General features: G+C 37.2%; 1 protein-coding gene across 3 annotated transcripts in view; it reads right to left on the reverse strand.

Annotated features, from left to right (window-relative positions):
• Window positions 1-220: 220 nt before the first annotated feature.
• The window catches only part of LOC129764733 (uncharacterized), a 101,344-nt gene continuing 78,564 nt past the window's right edge, over window positions 221-23,000 (reverse strand). For all 3 annotated transcript variants that reach the window (XM_055764155.1, XM_055764157.1, XM_055764156.1), the window contains exons 4-6: window positions 12,116-12,924; window positions 1,443-1,718; window positions 221-1,373 (exon numbers count right to left, since the gene is read on the reverse strand). In XM_055764155.1, coding sequence (XP_055620130.1) covers window positions 995-1,373; window positions 1,443-1,718; window positions 12,116-12,924 — 1,464 coding nt within the window. In that variant the 3' untranslated portion in view covers window positions 221-994. The remainder of the gene's footprint in view (window positions 1,374-1,442; window positions 1,719-12,115; window positions 12,925-23,000) is intronic.

Consider the following 23,000-nt stretch of genomic DNA (forward strand, 5'->3'; position numbering starts at 1 on the left):
TCAATAATTAACAGTTCCAAAGAAGCAACTGATCATTTCACTCTCCGTAACCCTTTAAGAGACGAATGAACTCTCAGAGTTTAAAGTCTCTCTAATTCAATACCTTCCTTCCTTCCGTAACCCTATCATTTCTTCACAGTCCCGTAACGACAAATGAACCCACTTATTTATTTCCAAAGAACTGTGATATAAACTACGGCCACATAAATCATCACGCAACTGAGAAATAATGATATCTTCAATTTGAACCTTGCATGACATTGCTCTTATGATGACACAAGAATTATGGCGATGAACAATTTAATATGTAGATAATATGAATAGGTCGTAACTTTTATCAAAAGTACAATACTATGGTACTGATTATTCATTTTTAAATTTATGTTTTTGTATTATGTTCCCTTTCGAATGAAGCAAATATTCCACCGAAATTGTCAAAATTGTAATTCAAAAGTCGATCTTACAAAAATCCAATTATTTTAGAACGGAAATAGAACACTCAACATTATTCATTCCGCGCGGAATGGGGTTTTATGGCAACTTGCAAAAGCTTCAGTAAGTGTTATAAAAAGCTCCTCTAGTTAGAAAATATATTCTTTCTCTCTTCTTCTCGCTTGCTCGCTTGAAAGCATGAAATCGGTGCGCTTAAACGTGGTGCTGCTGAACATTTGCTAACATCCCAAAGTAGTAAGACAAATTGTAGACTCATCCGCTGAAGGCATCTCGCGTCAGGTTACTTAGAAAATTATTCCGCTGTTCTGTAAAAGCTTACTATGAGATGCAATCTTTTGTTTTCATGTGTTATAGGCTCTCTGTGATTTGGAGCGTGTTATGTGTGAACTATTGACTATGTACAGTACATCAAGGTAGTGTAACAACGAGGATCAGTGATTGGAAGGATTCGAGGTTGCAACGCTTACGTAAGGCTTCAATCGTGTCCTGATGGATTGTATTATGTGCTTATAGTTAGAAAAGTCAACGCGTGAATTACGAATTAAACTATCCTCTTTGGGACGTTCGCTACGAACTGTCCCAAAACGTTACCCCGCGGATAATACGTACAAACAACGATCACTTTACCGCTCCGTGTTTGACCGCTTCCCACCCCCAGTTCTTTGGTTCCCTTCCAGATCATTTGGGTGAACTGACCACCCTTGATAACGCCACGTGGTTCCACATTGAAGGCGTACTGCTTCACTTCCTCGTACCAGGACCGACAAACGTCCCGGGGGCTGGGTTTCGCATGCCGATCGGATGACCACAAGCAGTAAAGATTCTCTCCGTATTTGGAGTTCTGGCGGTAGGTGAATCGATCATCTCGCGCTAAAATCTCCGCCCACTGCTGTGCATCTCGAACTAATTCCTTGTGTAAGCTGCAAAAAAACGCACACATGATGAATTAAGGTTCGTTTCCAATGCACGTTAGCACTTTTTATACTCACACCAAATCGGGGACACCATGCTTACGACGATATTCGTTGTGATGCCGTAACATCGCTTGGGAGAATTCATCGAATTGATCCGGATCGTTTTCATCCACTATGCGAACGTGTTTCTCTGGCTTTGGCGTGGCCGTGGATACGAGTCCGGTGCTTATTGGTTTGTCAACAATTATCTTTGGTATTTCAAAACCTCCCGGGGGAGGTACATTCTTCGCGAAACTTCCAATATAATTACCAGGTGGATCGTAATTGGCCACCACGAAAATTTGACCGGATCTGAAAGAAAAATCATTTACTCATCACTTTACTTCATGAGATGCGATTATTTCATTTTTATATTTTACTAGCTGACCCGGCAAACTTCGTCCAGCCCAAAATTTTTTTTGTGTTATCAATACCTTCAAACATTCACGTTTTCTTACTATGAGCCAGTTCATGGGTCCAATCGCAGGACTGTTCATTGATTGATCTTCTATTCGTCCCCGTTGAATTTATTTTTTACTATAATATTCCTAGTATTTCTAACAAAACTCATTATTATAATATCAGATTATTTTCAGACACAATTCTCGTTCAAGATTTTTCAATCACTTGCAAATAACATGTTTCTCCGTTACATGGAATAAATGTTTTATACGAAAATTTGATAGAATAAAGACAGCCCTAAATCGGACAATTCCTTCCTCGAGTTCTGCTCATATCAACACATCCGGCGATCCTGTTTTTTGGTTTAGATAGAAGAAGATTTAAGAGTGCGTTGCATCACATTAAAATCCATTTCCAGTTTCGAAAAAAGATCAATTTCGCTAGCGCAAACATATGGTAATTTAGTTTTACGAATTTTCTCTTTTTCCTTCAGAGTTTTCCGAAAATTTTCAATTGTCATGTTTGGTTGGAATATTTTTGGTTGAAATATGTGTATATTTTTATGGGACCCCCTCTCCATTCCAGAGGAGGGAGGGTGTCATACCATTATAGAAACATTTTTCATACCCAAAAACCCTCAGATCCCAAATTGTGCTTGATTAGTTTTCGAGTAATGTAGAAATGTGTGTTTCATTTGTATGACAGCCCACTCTTAGAGAGCGGGAGAAGTGTCTAACCACCATAGAACTATTTATTGCATCCTAAAATTTGTTGTTGAAAATAAAATATATTGTTGGAAAATCTCTCGACATGCCATGGAATGAATACTTTAGATAAAGGTTTGAATTGTTCTTTCGATAAGTAATCTATGTCTGCGGGATAACCAGTCCGTTTTCTTTTCAATTTAATGTGCTCACTGGTTAGTTTGATGTGATAAAGAAATACAGTAACTCAATTATTATCAATAAGATAACTCGTTCTGCTCAAACCTTTGTAGGGGAATGAGGTGGGACCATCATAAAAAAAAAACCTCCACATGCCGAATTTGGTTTCGTTTGCTTGATTAATTCTCGAGTTATTCAGAAATTTGTGTTTCATTTGACAGCCTCCCTTAGAGAAGAGGGAGGAGTATCTAACCACCGTAAAAACAATCATTGCATCCTAAAATCTCCACATGCCAAATTTGGTTTCATTTGCTTGATTAATTCTTGAGTAATGCAGAAATTTGTGTTTTATTTGTATGGCAGCCCCTCCTTAGAGAGGGGGGTGGAGTGTCTAACCACCATAGAAACATTTATTGCACCCTAAAACCTTAACATGCCTAATTCGGTTTCATTTGCTTGGTTTATTCCCGAGTAATGTAGAAATTTGTGTTTAATTTGTATGGCAGCCCCCGCTCAGAGGGGGGGAGAGGTGTCTCAAACTATCACGAAAACCTTCCCCGGCCCCAAAATCCCCTACATACCAATTTTCATGTTGATCGGTTCAGTAGTTTCCGAGTCCATAAGAATCAGACAGACAGACAGACAGACAGACAGAAATCCATTTATATATATATACTAGCTAACCCGGCAAACTTCGTCCCGCCCATTTACTTGATTAATTCTCGAGTAATGCAGAAATTTGTGTTTTGTTCGTATGGCAGCCACCCCTAAGAGAGGGGGGAGGGGTATCTAACCACCATAGAAACATTCATTGCACCCTAAAGTTTCCATATGCCTAATTTGGTTTAATTTGCTTGATTAATTCTCGGGTAATGCAAAAATTTGTGTTTCATTTGTACGGCAGCCCCCTCTAAGAGAGGGGGAAGGAGTATCTTAACACCATAGAAACATTTATTGCATCCTAAAACCTCCACATGCCAAATTTGGTTTCATTTGCTTGATTAATTCTCGAGTAATGCAGAAATTTGTGTTTCATTTGTATGGCAGCCCCCCCTTTGAGTGGGGGAAGGACTGTCTAACCATCATAGAAACATTTATTGCACCCTAAAACTTTCACATGCCAACTTTGGTTTCGTTTGCTTGGTTAATTTCCGAGTAATGCAGAAATTTGTGTTTCATTTGTATGGCAGACACCACCCCCCCCCCCCTTAGAGAGGGAGGAGGGGTCTCAAAATATCACGAAAACCTTCCCCGGCCCCAAAAACCCCTACATACCAATTTTCATGTCGATCGGTTCAGTAGTAGATATATATATATATATATATATATATATATATATATATATATATATATATATATATATATATATATATATATATATATATATATATATATATATATATATATATATATATATATATAGATTCAAATTTAATTAGTAACTTGAGTGAGATTTTTGTCTCTTTAATTGTTACACTGATTCACGAAAAAAAATTATAAAATTATTCACTGTTGCTTTGAAGAAATTCTTGAGTATAACGACTAAAGCGCTCTATACATTTCCTCTTAAATACTGTTTGTGAATTTACTCATGGTTAACTCATTTGCCAATGAATTCCAGTGTGAAATGCATCATACGAAGAGAGAATTGGCATACCTGGAAGTGAAGTGTCGTGGAATTGCATATTTTTTCGAGCGTGAACCTCTTAGGAGTTACTAATTTTTCGTGTAATTAGCCTGGGAGTTTTGTCCTTGCAAGGTTGAATAAAAAGATGCAACATCTCATCGGAGCAAATTTACTAAATGTACAACCAATATTGGATATTGGAGGTGAGAGACTCCGGTAAATCTACTCAGTCTGAAAACATATCGAACACAAGCGTTCAATGCTACTTGTAGTTTATATTGCGCGAAAACTGATGAGTTAGATAAAAGAAAATCGCAACCAATGAAGTGCGGCAATACAAGGTTTTTGAAAAGCTCAAGTTTATTTGAAAATATATTAACACATTGTTTGAAAATATATTTATAAAAGTTGAAATTAGATTGAATAACTATACCAAGACTCAAATCATTTTCAACATATTGAATTACTGAGCTATTCAACTGCAGCATTGGTTTGAGAATATCGTTAGATTGTGAATAGTTTATGAATAATGGGCCTGATCACGAACATCACTGCCACGTACGCTTTCACATCACTTACACTTCACTTAATCCTTTTGTGTCTATCATCATTCTCACGGACAGTTGCGTGTAAAAATGAACTCCTTGAAGTGAAAGTGTTCATTCCCGTTTATAAGAGACATGTTGGTTGCATAATGTCGGGTGTTCGAACGTTGTGTCGGTTGCATAATTTCGGACGTTTGAACCTTATGTTGTTTGCGAGTATACCTCGATGATTAGTTTGCTGAATCAAATGCTGGCTCAAAGATGAGAAGGAATACTTGGTTGCTCGGGAATAATGTAGTTGTTGAACATATGGGAGTGTAATTTTATTTTCTCTTTCTATAAAGTACACTAGAGATAAAACATGACTATTACATTACATTAATAATCGAAATCTCGCATACTTTTGTACTTAGCTCTGTCTTACTTGTTTGAATAGTGAGAAATATTTAGAATCATTTTTTATGAACCATTTCTACAATTTTGATGAATAATAATATCTTCTATATCTCAGAACAAATCCGAATTCAACCACCTCACGATCAGTATAAGTAAGCTACTCCCACATGGGATTCTGAAGTTTAATCCTCTTATCCTTCCCATTCTCGTGTAATTTGCTATACGGGATATGAGGTTTGTTTTAATTATTTAAACAGAAACTGGTCAGCAGCGTCGGTCAGAAGCATAATCTTCATAGAAAACATCTGATGAATTTGACAAAAGCGGAAAGTGATTCAGATTTTCTTTAGACGGATATCAAAATTATGGAAAAAGAACTAGAGAAGTATTGAAAACAGTATCTTGTGAAAGCTTTAAAAAGTTATAACTACCGTCCTGATTCTGGTCTGATCCGCCAATTGTGAATGTTTGAATTACAAAAACTAGCTCTGCAATGTTGAAAAAACTTTACAGTTATTATTTTATATTCAAAATATCAACAAATCAATATTATACATAATCAGTCATAATCGTATTTGGCCCAGTGGCCTCCATTGCCATTTTATGGTGTTGCAACTCTCTCTTAGTCTAATTTTAAAAATAGAAACAAAAAATTTCTGTTCATTCAGGACAATCGGAAGTTGACCTTCGCCATGTTTCACGGGACCTACATTTTCAATCCTTAATTACATCCCATAGCGCATTTACCGAATCCAAATAAAAAAATTTACGTCTTCTGGATACGTCAGAATTTCGTTCTAAAAATGCCACCGGGCGGGTAAATTGCTGTTTGTTTATCTTTTGTTTCTTAAACAAGACAAGACAAGATTCAAAATGTTAGCGAAAAAGCTAAATAAATACGAAATTAAACTTACTCCATTCCGTGTGACTAGCTTTCACCACCTAAAACACAAGTGACAAATATACCTGTTTTTCTCTGTGACATGATAGTATCGTGGTATTCATAATAACACCGAGTTCATCAAAGTTGTCACGACGGATGAACTCTCCTGGTTTCTACACACACGGTGACAGCCGTAAAAAGGTTGTGTTCAATTCACTTCGTTTCCACCGTGAAGTGACGTTCGTAATCAGGCCCAATACATTGGTTTTATTGGCATTCAGAATAAGTTTATTTCTGTACGACCATTCATGTATTCTGCCAAGTTCCCTATTTATTTTTCTTGAAATAGCCGTTGCTGTATTATCCAGAAAGTCGAAGTATATCCGGACATCGTCCGCAAAAATGTGTATTTTCTAATATTTTAGAACACCAGGCGGATCGTTAATATACAATGAGAATAAGATTGGTCCTAATATCAAACCTTGAGGTACTCCAGAGGATATTGGAAGAAATCAAGAATAAACACCGTTATTAAAAACGGTCTGACTTCGTCCTATTAGGTACGATCGCACCAATGTCGTTGTTTGACAAAATTTCGTGGAAAATCGTGTCAAAAGCTTTTGAAAATTCTAGAAGTAATAGAACAACAGATCAACCCTTATCTAGAATAAGTCCTATATCATCGAACATTTTCAGCATTGCTGTTTTTGTGCTGTGATGGTGACGATATCCAGATTGCATCAAACTTAGCAGGATATTTTGTTTAATATGATTACAAATTTGCTTTTTAATAATTCGTTCAAATACCTTAGACAACGCATAACTTTATAACATAACATAACTTTCGATCTACTGGACCGACTCAGATGATCGAACAAATAAAATTAAAGAAAAATATTACACTCAGAATAAAAATGAATTTTGGTTTCGTTATTATAGATTATATTTGTTTTTTTATAGCTCACATTTCGGGACCAAGTACGCCATTTTTTCTTATATTTTTCCTGAAAGCTGAGTTAATATATCCGAATACCAGGGGAGTGTTATCTTTCGTTTTTAAGTTATGATTTGTCAAAGTAAACATGTTTTCAGTTTTCGTTCAATATTTCTATGCGACTAGACTGGATGTATGCGACTATAATCCAATTAATTGGCAATTGTGTTTATATATATATATATATATATATATATATATATATATATATATATATATATATATATATATATATATATATATATATATATATATATATATATATATATATATATATATATAGGTAAGTGACAACAAATCTGCTCCACTTCACTTCCGAATGTAGTAACCACCTGGAGAATGGCAAACAAGTTGATGCCATCTACACCGATCTGAAAGCCGCCTTCGATAGAATTGACCACCGGATTTTGCTATGTAAGCTCTCTAAACTTGGTGCCTCGGCTGCTTATGTGGACTGGCTCAAATCCTACCTTTACGACAGGAAGCTTTATGTGAAGATTGGCTCATATAGTTCAACATGGTTTCAAAACCATTCCGGCGTCCCGCAGGGCAGTAACCTCGGATCACTACTATTCGCACTCTACATCAACGATGTCTCAGCTCTATTGGGTGTTGGTTGTAGACTGATGCATGCTGATGACCTCAAAATCTATAACGTAGTCGACAGCCCAGCTGACTGCGTTCACCTACAATGCCTGTTAAATCTGTTTGTCGAATGGTGTAAACTGAACAACATGATGCTCAGTATTAACAAATGCTCCGTGATAACATTTTGTCGCTCTGCCAATCCGATCCACTGGGAGTACAAAATTGATGATATAGTTATTGAACGAATGCATCAAGTAACAGACTTAGGAGTTCGGCTTGACTCTAGGCTGACCTTCAATGATCATCGCTCCATAGCTATTGATCGTGCCAATAGATTGCTAGGACTCATCATGCGGACAACTAAAGAGTTCACTGACATGCATTGCCTCAAAACGCTCTACTGTTCGTTGGTTCGATCAATCCTTGAATCCTCGTCAGTGATTTGGAGTCCCTATCAAGCAATTTGGATCGACAGGATTGAACGCATACAACGACGATTTGTTCGTTTCGCCCTGCGCTTGCTTCCTTGGAGGGATCGTATTAATCTCCCTCCTTATATTGATCGGTGCCGCCTGCTGGGAATGGATACCCTTGAACAACGACGCTCTGTTCAACAAGCAGTCTTTGCAGCGAAGATTTTGAATGGAGAAGCTGACTGTCCCAGCCTACTTGCAAAAATGTCACTGAACGCTCCCACCCGGATTCAACGACGAACTCTGGATCAGATGCTGGCTGTTCCATTCCACCGCTCGCTTTTCGGTTACTTTGAGCCGATGTCCACTATAACAAGAGCATTCAACGAAGTGTCACATTTGTTTGATTTCGATATGTCTTCGACAGTGTTTAGACAGAAAATCCTCCGCTCTAGACATCCTCCACATCATTAGGTTAAGTTATTTTCATTAAGACTATGAGTCAGATGGATTAATAAATCAATAAATCAAATCAAATCAATATATATATATGTATATATATATATATATATATATATATATATATATATATATATATATATATATATATATGTATATATATATATATATATATATATATATATATATACACCCTAGCGGACCCAACCGCTATCGGAACCACTCCAACATCACCCAGGGAGTCTAACGGCGGAACAGCATGGTCAGCGATATCGGACACGCGTGTACTGCCAGCGAGATTTACTGGAACCAGCAAGAATGCAGCCGCGGTATTTGACACCGCCAACGTGCCATCGTTGTCTGGTGCTAAGTAATCAGTTTTGGCAGGGCAGTTAGGCTTCGGAAATAATAAAGATCATTATTACAGTTTAGACCTTCAATCAGTGCGGTTTGAATTGATCCGTTCTCCTTCCTTAGTATTTAGTTAGTTTTTTTAAAAACCCTTCCAAACTTATGTAAAACTTATTAAAAACCCTTCCAAACTTATGTAAACTTATATATATATATATATATATATATATATATATATATATATATATATATATATATATATATATATATATATATATATATATATATATACTAGCTGACCATTATTTCTAGTCAATATTTTTTTATTTAAAATAAATCGAATGTGACCGATAAAAAAAACCAATTAAATGATTTGAACGAAAGGTTATATGATGTTTCTTGGTGTATTTCATTAACGTAACTGACATGTTTGATCTCTTAAAAGTTAAACGTCAACTGAAAAAAGTAATATAAGTTTGTCGTTAAGTAGAAAAAATGAAATATTAAAAATCAATATTTATTGCTGTCTCCTTGTTAGAAAACACGTGCATGTGATTTTCAACATGGCTTAGTTTATAACAGCTTGGTCTCGTTCATAAATTGGAAAACTGCGATACGCCAGCTAACTTCAATGGAGCTGATTAATCGGCCTGTTTGGAATCGCGTTATTTTAACGTTGTCATTCAATCGAGGACTATTCACATCGGTAATCTAAGTTTGAAACACAGCCATATTGCTTCCTTTATTCATGGATGTTTTTATTACTCTTCACCGATTTGCAGAACTCAATATTCATATATGCATATGAGCGATCAGATTTTACAATTCGATCGAAATCGACTTTTACACTCTTAAATTCGTTCGCCTTGTCGCGAAACAATGGTCAAAATAAGTCATCCGTATTTGTGGTTCAATTTACTCTCTATCTGATCGGCATAATTCCGGAAATAATTCTAAATTGTTGAAATTTTAATGAAAATTATTATTCGATTTCGTTTGGATGCTAAATTTGTTTTGAATGTGTTTGAATGCTAAATTTTGCGTGTTTATTCCACCCGAAAAACCATGACTATTTTTGTTTCATAGAAATGGAACATGGAGACCAATGTTGTTTACGTTGAATTGCGTGGCAAGGTTGTCACATTTGCTCAACTCGATTGGACTTGAGCTTGAACAGAATGCAAAATTGCGCTTTTTCCATTCAACAGAATACAACCAACAATATGTGGGGACGCGTACCATCGAACTTCATTTTGTGTTTGAACTCACGCGCAATGTCATGACAATGCATTGCGCTTTGGCCTGGCTATAACTAAAGCTGTGTCGGCGTTGCTCATGGCTGTGTCATAGTGTCTCGCAAGTGAATGTATTATTCCTCGCACCGCTTTTGTTGATTGTGTAGTAAGAATTGCAGTCGTTCAATCTCTACCTTCGCGTATATGTCGACCATAAATTGTTGGCACAGCTTACGATATCTTGAATTGGCGTTTCTTGACCATGTCAAATCACCATATGATAAACATAAAAATCCTTCGAGCGCGCCCTCTGTTTGTTTCGTCGCATGTACATAAATATTAAATCAAAATGAGAAATGATGTTCATAATAAATTAAGTATCTGTGACGGGGTCTCGTTGGTCTAATGTTTATGCAAGAGATTTTTCGTTAAAGAAACCCTTCTGACTTGCACTGTAGTCACGCGTATTCTTGAGCTTGCCACTTCAGAATACATTCAAGGCGTATTGTTCGTCATCGAAATCTCAACTATTTACTAATAAAAATGACGCAAGTAGTACTACGTTGAGAAGGCAAACCTTGGGAACGTTAGTGCCATTGAAGAAGAACGTAGCGAGGGTCGTATGAACGGTGTGTGTCAACGATGAATTCCAGATTATTGTTTTTTCTTCGCATTAAATTTCTCGTGTCACCGTGCTATCATGATTCCAGCAGCACTTGTACTTTGGATCTACACACGTGCTCTCCAGCTGATGTTTTATCAGGGTTGATGGCAATAGCGTGATTGTCATTTTGTAATCCGAGCAAATGTGATTTGAAGAATTTCGATAACTCATTGTGCTCATTCAAAAAGGCTTCCAGCTCGTCGGAGATGCTCCCTGCTTTAGATGAATTGATGTTACTTGTGTATTTGTAGATGGATGTTCCATGAAGCGGGCGTTACGCCATCAGTCATTGAACAACTTAAATAAATTCGTTCTGTTGAAAAAACGAACAACGGTTAAATTATTAGAATATGTTTGACACAAAAATAATAAAATCGCAATTAAAAATAGGGAATTGGGGTCAAAATTTAAGGTTATATGTATGGTATGCAGTCAAATTTTTGAAAAAAAAAATATCCAGATCTTTTTTTCTGCATAGCCTTATGTTTTTAAACTTTTCCACAGTACTTTAGAAAGGAGATTATTGCCAGATTATTGTTATGAACGGGTAAATTCTACGTCAAACACAAACGATAATGTGTAGTGTTCTAGGATTTCTGCCGATTATGTTATAATTCAAATATAGTTTTCATGTGAAATGATAGTAAAACCAAGGGATTACTCTAAAGAAATAATTGTGTTATTTATTTGATAGTTATATCATCGGTGCATTAAGCATTTCAAGATATCGTGAGTTCAAACTCAGGGCCCTCAATTGACCATCTTTGTGTTGTTATAGAATAACTACGTCCACGCAACCATCATCAGCGATGGAAATCGATCCACGGTCGAACAAAGATCGATTCATCCATACAACTGCTCTGCTCTACAAGAAACATCGGGCTGCTGTTCTATAAATAACCCAACAATGATCAATATCAACTGTCTCCGCTGTCCGGTCTGCTGAACAATGGAAGAACAGAAAGAATACCCTTACGCCTAAAAGGCTACTACTGTGTAATTTACCATAATGTAAAGGAACAGAAAAACTTAACGCCTAAACGGCTACTACTTAACACTGTGTAATTTACAATTTATAGAAACAAAAACATATGTACATGTATACGATTAAAACCCGGCTCTGTTACAGCTAAAATGCTAATGAGCCTAATAAATAAATAAATGGGATAAAAAAAATGGATTTGAATCTGGATGTCTTAGCCGAATTGTTATCAAGAAGATTCGTGTTGAATCGCCTACTAGGAGTATATTTTCGAAGTTACACTAACCTATTTCTGGCCACTCCAACACCAAGCTCTCGGCAGTCCTTCCAAACAACCTGCGTGAAGTGCCCTGTCTTGAGTGTGGCTGGTTCTTTCCCGTACACGTGTGTGGACTCCTCGCTGTACCAATTCTCAACCGGCTCCCGGCCGGTGATAACCACGTTTGCGTTGGGTGAGCTCCACGAGCAGAAAATGTTCTCTCCGTACTGAGAATTGCTCCGATGGACCAAAACTCCTCGCGCCGCGATAACTTTGGCCCATTCCTCCGCATATCTACAGAGACGTTTATTCAACTTCAGAGGCAGAACGCCATGTTTTGTACGATACTCATTGTGGGTTTTCAAGCACTCATGCTCGAATTCACTAAAAATCGATCGCCGCAGGGAGTTCTGAGACGCCGATAGAGAAGGAGATTTGTGCCTGAGATTGCTGATTGAGGGACTCTTGGAACATCGGGTCGTCTTAGCGGGAGAGGAGATGTATGCGATACTGTTGTTATTGCTGCTGGTCCGGTCCAATGATTTGTGCCGCAGGTGTTGCTGTTCCTTCAGCAGTGAATGACCTGTCACCACAGTCGTTGTGGTATTATTGTTGCGATCACCTTTGCTCTGCTCCAACTCCGCGCTGGTCGTCATAATTGTTCGCAGCGGACTGATCGAAAGACGCGGCGACCCCATCAATTTGCTAGACGACAACGATTTGTTCATATCATTTCCGCTGAGATCGAACTTCTCCTTAAAGACCACGGTGCGGTCCGGTTTGTGGCCCTTATACGTTTGGATGGTTTCCATTGTGATAACCTCGCATAGTGGATCCTGGGGAAGAATAGATAAATATGAACATTTACTAACTTTCGCATAATTCTTCTATCAATCTATCAACCGAAAACACGATGTCAAAGAGCACATTGAATGCAAACACGAAAACAGTTTTTCTCCACAAACACAATTCTGCTTTCGACCGGAATCAATTGTGAGCGGAGCGGAGCAGCGGCATAATGCTTGCCAGACTTCTCCGGGGCCTTGGTTAGGACAGTTGGCAGACAACCAACGAGGCGAAAAAAAGTTTCTCCAGCCGATATATACATATCGACTGTACTACGGATGGATATATGCGACCTCAATGAAGTTCGCATCATTGTGTGGTTTCAAAATCGACCGATTGTTTGCGGCGTCGTATAGTTCCAACTCATCGCCTCGTTCTCTTGTCAGTACTGTGTATGGAAATTGAAACCAAGCGTTTCTTCGTGTCTTCCCCTGCCGCAACAAAGCGATTATTGGCTGGATCCTCTCAAATTCTGTAATGCAAATTGGTTTTCTCACCCGAAAGGCCACTCTGCAGTACCTAAATCAGTGGGATGAATTTACGCGCTCCCTTTTCCGCCGAACCGTGAAATGATTAGTGGAAGACGGAAGAGAGGGAAAGAAAATTTTTATCTAGGGGCTGTCCACATACCACGTGGACAGAAAAAGCATGATTTTAGACACCCCCTCCCCCTCCGTGGACAAGCGTGGACATTCCTCCGGTTTTGAGGAAAAAAATCAAGAAATTCTATTTTTATCGCTTAAATTTCATTTCAAGTTTGTTTCTATTTTTATTGATAGAAATTATAGCATTACCAATGGTAGCGAACATTGTCCGGGAGCTCATTATTTTCTTCCGAATTCCATTTAGATTATCTCCATATCCATTTCAAAATATCGATTGTGAGCTTATTCTCGAGTATTTTTATTAAAGCTGGCTGACTGTTTGAGTTTTCAAAAAATCAGACAATGAAATCAAGCACTTTGTTTGAAAACAGAATTTTATCGTCTAAACATCAATGACTTTCGCTTTTACAGGTTTGGTAGTGCCTGATGGCTATAATGAACCTAGTAAAAACAAAACATCTGCAGTATCATCGCGATCGATGATTCCGTTGACCTACAACCCTTAATTGTTAAATCATGCAAAATATTGTCCTGAAAAATTCGTGCCGATTCTAAGGAAAAAACTAAAAGCATATTTTTGTAGACATACATATTTTCGATCATAGATGCACCGTTTTTTTCCTGAATATTTCAGCATCCTTCATGCAACATGAGAATTCCGTCCTCTCAGAATTTATGCTATGCAGTAAGTCGAAGTTCTTACAAGAATCTCTCGAACTCAAATAGAATTGGTTTTAGAATTATGTATCTTTTTCAAGTTAATATTTTCAGTGTAATAGATTTAGAGCAAAATTTGTCTCGTAGAGAAATGTAAAATTTTTGGTTCGTAAATAAAGCTAAGTCAAAGTGGGCGAAACGAACAAAAATCACTCGTTTCGAAATGCGCAATGTCACCCCTGGTGTGTAAGGCGGGTGGAGTTTTAGAAATGCCCTATAAACGTTCTGGATCGCTGATTTTCATACGTTCAGCTAGAAGCAGTACTTTTTGGAATTCATCGAAACTAGTTGCTTGGTAGAAGCTCATGATACAGATTTTCTTCCAGCCCTACCAGACCAAGTCATAACTTTCTTCAAGCGAAAACCTGCTTCGGTGTTCCATTCACTTGCTAAAAAATAAAATATCCATAAATTTCCGTTCAACGATTTTTGTTTTATTATTGAAAGATACATAAACAAATAGTGATATAATGGATGGTACAAATAATCTTTGTTTTACTTTTTCGAAGCTCGAAGAAACGTCCGAAATTCGTGTCTCTATCCCCCTTAATCTGATCGCGTCAAATCCTATCGGATTGTGCAAATGTTGCAACCTTGAAATGCAGAATGAAAAAGTTTATTTCGTTCGGATTGCGATATGTCAAATCCGATCGGGTTCCGTAATATGGGTTAATATGTAGTCCATGCATTGTTGCATGTTTGCATGTTGCATGCATGTTTTTCGTGATGTTTCGGTTCTCATGAACGGTGATTTTCGACATCTGTAGCGAATCTACTAATTCATGGGTATCAAGAATTAATCTTTTCTTTTAATTAATCAGCAGTAGCAGTATGAACTTTCCAGACAACTCAAAAGAAGCGTATTACAAAAATTACCAGACATCAATGAAGAACAACATCGGACGGATTTAATGGCCCTCTATTACCGATTGATATAAATTGATGGATCCTAGTTACATGTGCAGAATATACATTTCAGGAAAGTGGCTCAGTCATATGAAAAAATATGGATGTTTGACCGAGCAGCACTCTCAGGCAGTTCAGTATTTTTATTGATGAATACTGAGTACTCAGGGCGGGCGTGAAGTTCAAAAAATCGTGTAAATAAATGATGATGGCCCCACCTCATTCCAATACAAATACAAAACAGATCTCATTCAATTTTTCGGATGTTTGAAATAAAGTGAAGTGTTCGGGTATTTTCGTTGTTGTTCAAGGTATATTTGAAGATGTATTTTCCATTTTTTGAGTGCACGAATAATGAGTATGACGCTGTTGACAGTTGGATGCGTAGATGCTGTCTGGAAATCGATACCTTGCTGGTGGTATCGGTTCTGAAGCAACGGGGTGTCCCAGAACGAATTCCAATGAATGTTCTGATCCTTAAGAAAGTTTTTAAAAATTCAAAAAATTGCGAAACAGCTATAAAAACCATTCAATAAAATGTTATTCATGAGTCATAACGTTTCATGTCATGAAAATCAATAGAATAAATTTGTGTTGATATAAATACAATTAGTATTTTTACGTTTAATGGGTCTATAATGTAAGTTTTAGCAACTTTAATATTGGGTAAGAAAATTGTATAGCAGGGCACGGAACACTGCCACGGCTGCCTATGCTTTCAAAAATAGTAAACGGAAAAATATTACATTCAATCAAAATGCCTCGGTCAACGAAAAGAAGGGTTAAAGCTCTCTAACGTGAATATGTGGAAACAATACGATTAACGAAGGAAAATATTAAGCAATTATCAACATCGAGTTACTGTGCGGAAGAACTTGTTAATACCAAAAGAGCCCCAATTCGCATGTGTTATAAATTTGCTCATGTGACGCTCGCATATAATCAGAATTTTACTTCATATGCAAATGCACGTTCTATATATATTTATATTTGCAATTGTTCATCGGAACATATCGTTCATACATTTTACTTTAGTATTGAATTGTTTTTTTTTCAAATGTATTCAAAGATACGTGTCAATGAAGCTCCACACAGTCTGATAAGTAAATTGATCTATTTACGTGTGCTTTGCTCTTCTCTCACAAATACTATTACCCCAATTTTACAAGTGGGTTTACCTATACTACTACAATGGCTAGCTTCCACATTCACCTTAAGGTGACCTCATACTTTTAGCTGTAACTTTCCAACGAAATCAAATATCGAAAAATCCTTCTAGAACAACATTTCTGAGGGCATAAGCTTCTCAAAAATGCAAAAAAAATCTATTTTTTCGACCTTCCTTCCTTAATTCGTCATTAAGAGTACAAGTTCATGAAACCACATCACATGTTTCTAAGGAGATAATCCATTCATACATGATTACCGTGTCTCGAAAAACTTGACCCACGTGTCATCGAACTTGTCATTTGTTATGCTTCTGGTTTTCCTTTTTCACAATTCGCGTTGAAGGCATTGAGTTTCGTGCTTCGCTTCTGGATAGTGATAATGAAACACTCACGGATCGTTTGCAAATGCTTCAGAAATATAGGAACAGCCATTCCATGTCAAACCGATATAGTGGTTCTAAGATTTTCGTCTAAAGTGGTTATTTTGTTCTTTATCACAAAAAATTAGACCAGTATTTTTTATTTTTTTGTTAGGGTGACCTTTTCCATTTTTGGGTGGTCCAAAAAACCAACCTTTTCCTCTTTTTTCCGAAAATTTCAAAAAAAAATTTCAAAAATTCATAACTTCTGAACCACTGAACCGATTTAGATAATCGAAATATCAAATTGAAGGCTATTAGCCTTTTATTTAAAAATATAGAGCTTGCAAAAACAATGGATTTCATTTTCGTAATTTTTGATTGTAGTCGTTTTTTTATTATTTTCAGGGCGCTATATGTTTTAATATTTTTTTCTGGGAAGCTGAGGATTTTTTACATAACATCTCTCGATATCAGAGATGCTATTTTTTTGGTTTTTGTAAGATATGATTTTCCAAAGTTAACCGATGGTTCGAAAAAACAATTTTTTCACCTTTTTTGCATTACAAAAATTTTTCTGAACTACTGGACCGATTCAGATGATAGACATATCAAACTGAAGCTTATGAATTTTTTTTGTTTTTGTAATTATTGATTGAGTTAGTTTTTTATAGTTTTCTCGATTAAAGATACACCCAAGCTAGCGTTGGCAGAAAACATATCATCTTTGGCAGAAATGATGCCATTTAGTGTGCTGGAGAGTCAAATGCGCAAATAATGAGCTGTTTGAAAAGCTTAAAAATGGTTTGTATGTATGCGTGCAGACATCTCTTTCTGTTTTCTTTTCTCATTTCATTTGGGATTGTGCCAAAAAAAAAATCCATACGACGTCAATGGGGATCGAACCACGGCCGGCTGGAATGCAAAGCTATTTTACACGACCACGCTATCCACATGGCTAATGATGCTTCAGCAGTTGTTCAGAAAATACGTGATAATATTGCACCTGATTATAAAATGAAGTTGGGAAGTGTTTTCTAAGAGTAAAAAAGGAGCGCACGAAGGATGACAATATCTATCTCGGTCTGGGCCGTGTATGTGGAAAGGAATGCGGAAAGCTTATTTGTCTTTTGTTTCGCTCGCTCGTATTAATCTTATATTACTGTACCATGTAGATTATACAAATGCTTACCAGTAGACGATTTTTTAACACAACATATCGCGATATTAGAGTTTAGTTAGGTAGTTTAATGGCTTCAATTAATTATGTCGATCATCTAAATCGGTTCGGTAGTTCAAATGTTATGAATTTTTGTGAAAAGTCATTTTTGGATAATAGAGGAAAAATTTCTTGGACCACCGGTTATTTTTATATCTCAAAAACGAAAAAAACGGCATCTCTGATATCGAGATAGTTATGTAAAAAATCCTCAGCTTTCAAGAAAAAATATAAATAATATGGTGCCTTCTAGTCCAAATCCATGAAAACAACAAAAAACAACTACAATCAATAATTACGAAAACAAAATCCATTGTTTTTGTATGTTCAATATTCTTTGGCTTATGGCTCATGGCTCATTGGCTTCAATTTGATATATCGATCATCTAAATCGGTTCAGTGATTTAAAAGTTATGAAGTTTTGAAGAAAGTCATTTTTGGGAAAAAGTTGAAAAAAAATATTTTTCGTACCACCATAAAATAGAAATACCCACCTCAACGAAAAAAACGGGTCTAATATTTTGAAATAAAGAACCACACTACCACTTTTCATGGAAATCTGTGAACCACTCTATCAGTTTGGCATGGAATGGCTTTATAGATATGCATAGTCAATTTTTTCGAATTTTTCTAACCATCTCAAATATCTTCCAAAGTATTCTATCACTCTAATTTGGGTGAAGGCAAACTCGCAAAATATATAGACGACGCAGATCTGATCAGCCGTTCTCCTGTGATGATGAGTTATACGTTCGTGGCAAAAACCTTCTTTTACATATAAAGATTTACTCGTTAGATTACTATGACTATAGTAAATATATCTATAATCAAATAAAAAATCATCAGAATTAAAAAACAACTGAAAAATTCATCCACTGCTGATATGCTTTCCTCATTTATTGAATAAAGATTCGATTCCAAACATTAACGATGAATTTAGAGAAGTTCTGAATATTGATTTCCCTGCAATTAACTGTAGTGATGCTGTAGTTTTTCGGGAGAAAATATAAACGTTCAACGGATTCGACAAAACACTGGTTTTCCACTTCTTCGAGGGTTTATACCATGCTAATCAATTCCCTAGCATTCCTCAGCACCGATAGAATGATGGAATGATTTTTCTCTCAATTCAATCTTAATAAAACAGTGATACACCACGAACGAAAAAAAATGAAAGGAATACTAGCCACTAAGAATTATGTAGAGCATCACAAAAGATACATGTTCTGTTACATTTTCGTATCAAATAACATCCAAATGCAACCAATCAATGTATAAGACTTTCAAAGAAAAGAGCATACGCCCGACCGTGTGACACCCGGGGCGAGTGGCTTGGGTGCCACCCCCTCCATTCAAACTTTGTTTTCAAGTATTTTGACGTAACCTAAGTTCGCACGAGTTCCAGCCTAACTGATGTCAAAATGTTTTTTTGGCGTAGGATTACGTCTTTCGAGAACATATGGGGGTACAAATTGAAAATCGAAAATCGAACACATCGTGAAAACTGTCCAATCTCGAACGCTTATTGCACGGTCATTTCATGATAGATTGATGAAATTTTTGCGTTAATCGATTTCGGCACTCCATAACAATTTTTTTATATTGAAGAAAATAATATATGTCATGAAACTAACTATCGATTAATTGAAAAATCTCAACCCCCTATCCTAACGGAAATACGCACTTCTGATTGGTCGAAATTGACGACACAAGCGGCGGGTCCCTAACAGAGACATCTAAACCAAGCTGCCTGGGGGAAATCGGCATTGCAAATACATGAAAGTAGGGGGAGCCAACATTAAAACCAAAGCATTATCAAAGAGTTTAACGATGTAATTCTTCAAACATATCCAAAATCAACAGATAGCCCAACGGAATCCTACGTCAACTCTGCGGTCGTGTCTTGGACACAACCCTCCTGTGACTTTTTCAATTTGCCTTTTATTTGACTTAAACATACTGTCGGCACCACCGAGATATAGTTGATTCCGCACCGAAAGCGATCATGACGTTCTAGTTCGCATGCTTGTACATCATGAAGTACTAACCGAAGCAGAGTTCTCTTGTTCTCGTTTGTGTCATGATTCGTAGCATGTAACAACAAACGAATGCTACTGGGGTAAATGACTTCAGCAAGATCATATTTGAACTAACGAAAGTGAGTTATTAAGTTTTGATCGAGTTTGTGACAACTTTTGCCATCACGCTGTGGCTCAGAAGCATGTCTCAACAATTAATTGAAACAGCGAAAATAGAGTAAACAGATTCAACAGTATACTACGCCACTGCGACAAATGAATAGACAGATTCACTACAGATATCTGATACCACCGTTAATGAGCATCTGGTGAAGCATTGTTACGTACATCGTTACGATGTGTCAGTTCCACTCAATCAGAAAAGGCGATTTGCTTCAAAAACGCAACGGAAAATTGGGACTGGTAATGAAAATGGATCATTTACAACAATGTTGAGCGACTAGGGTAAGCAAAATGAACCACCATCAGCTAATCCTTAAGCCGGTCTTCACCCGGAGAAAGACATACTCTGTGTCTGGTGGGTTTCTATATTATGAGCAGTGTCACAAATTATCAAAATTTATTCACGAATGAAGGAACTAGCTTTTCCCATTGTCGGATAAATTCTCTTCTGTTGAAACTCAACACCATATCTGTTATAATGAGCATAACACAAGAGTCGAGACGACGGTTCCTCATCCGGTGTAAGGTTATGAACCCATTGGTGATCGGAAATTTTGAGCAGCTTATCGAGCTAAATTTTCATTCAGGATTCATGAGCTCATATCATGAATTCATCTCCATGCAGGTTGATCCTTCTTCGTATACTCCCAACCGTGTTTGTTTTCCTGACTACATCAATTCCTCTGTACATTTTGATCTGTTCATGAAGGAGAAAATCCATGGAATTCCAGATTATCATCGATCGGGGATCGTTCCTACGATCTTCAATGCAAAGTATGGGCGTGTCAATTGTGATAATATGTACTTTACTGATGGGTCCTCTATGAATGAGTCCACAGGATTTGGAGTGTTCAACGAAATTTTTAGCACCTCCCACAGTCTTCAGAATCCTTGCTCTGTGTATATTGCTGAATTGGCAGCAATACATTGGGCGCTGGACAGCGTCGCCTCACGACCTGTTGAACACTATTACATTGTAACGGATAGTCTTAGCTCTGTCGAAGCTATCCGTTCAGTGAGGCCGGAAAAGCACTCGCCGTACTTCCTTGAGAGAATACGAGACATTTTGAGTGCTTTAACCAGACGCTGTTATGTCATTACCTTTGTCTGGGTCCCTTCACATTGCTCAATTCCGGGTAACGAGAGGGCTGACTCATTGGCAAAGGTAGGTGCAATTGAAGGCGATATTTATCAGCGTCAAATCGCCTTCAATGAATTTTATTCTTTAGTCCGTAAAAATACCATCGTTAACTGGCAACGTAAGTGGAACGAAGATGAATTGGGTCGGTGGCTTCACTCGATTATCCCTAAGGTTAGCCTCAAACCATGGTTCAAAAGTCTGGACTTAAGTCGGGACTTTATTCGCACCTTCTCTCGACTCATGTCCAATCACTGTTCGTTAGACGCGCTACTCTTTCGTTTTAATCTTGCCGATGGCAATATCTGTGCTTGTGGCCAAGGTTACCACGACATCGAACACGTTGTTTGGTCGTGCGAGGAGTATCTTGTTGCCAGATCGAATTTAGAAAACTCTCTTCGGGCTAGAGGAAGGCAGCCCAATATGCCGGTGAGAGATGTGTTGGCTCGGTTAGACCTTGATTACATGTCCCAAATATATGTCTTCCTAAAAGCTATCGATCTTCGTGTGTGATTGTCCTTATATCCTTATATTCTCCTTTTCCTTTTCCTTCGCGAGAAATCAAATCCCTTCTTACTAACAATAGAATAAGGTGAAATGTAAATACATGTTAGATATAAGATAGGCTTAAGAATTGAGTATGATGAATGTGAGTGCGAATGTGAGTGTGAACATTGTCAACATATCCTTATATCCCATCCTTTTCCTGAAACAAAATGTCACCCTTCTAAACTCGAGTAAGCCGCGAGTAATCGGTTCTCTACCTCATTAACATTAGAATTAATAAAAAATGTTTATGTATACTTGTAACTATACAGATAGGAGTTTGGCTCCTTTAAACTTATGTAACTGAGCCTGTAAAAATAAACGATTTAATAAAAAAAAAAAAAAAGAGTCGAGACGCGTCAACTTTGTCTGGTATATTCAACGAAAACAGCATGAACGAATTTCGCAAAGCCTGCATTCAGGCACTTTCATTACTGTCAATAATTTCAGGTGATACTCACGAACGTTAAGTTGATCTTCATCGCTTGCAGTGAATTTTTATTGAAAACGTGTTTGATTTTCATATTCAGAAAAAAAGAAATAGCCAGGAATTCGGAAAAGGCAACATTAGTTTTCGTTGAACGTTGATCGTTGTGCGGTGTTGAGCGGCGTTGAGCGTTCCGTTTTTTTAACTGTATTATAGTGAATTTCAACACTTTTTGGCTGGTTCGTCACTTTACTTCCATTTTTGGAAGAATGTCGAGAGTGAGAATTGAACTCGATACCATTAGCGTGAGAGGTACGGTCCGTTTCCGTTTCCATTTCCGCTTTCTGTGCTCTTTTACTACCGCCATTTCGCTCAATGTTTTCAATGAACTGGAAGCCAACATCTTCTTTCTCAAAATGGCATCGGAATACGATATTCGACTTCTGCTGTTGAACCCCTTTCATCCAATACCCATATCGTAGGGGTTTTATATCATTGCAGGTCATTTAGAGCCAGTATCCTTAAACCGGAAATTAATACAAGAATGTGTTCGTTTTCCGCTCGTCTGTTATTGTCATCCATTGCCCATATAATTGGGGGTGTATGACATTTCCGGCCCATCGGGAGTAGATTCCTAAAACATAGCAAGAGTTGTAATATACATTCCATTGCCGAAGTCGAAACACATTAATCGATTTCTCTCTCAATTGGTTGACGTTGAATTTTATGCTTTGATTTTGACTAACACGCAATGATCTTCAATTTCGACGTTACGAATA

Source organism: Toxorhynchites rutilus, chromosome 2, assembly GCF_029784135.1.
Source record: "Toxorhynchites rutilus septentrionalis strain SRP chromosome 2, ASM2978413v1, whole genome shotgun sequence".
Lineage (NCBI taxonomy): Eukaryota > Metazoa > Arthropoda > Insecta > Diptera > Culicidae > Toxorhynchites > Toxorhynchites rutilus.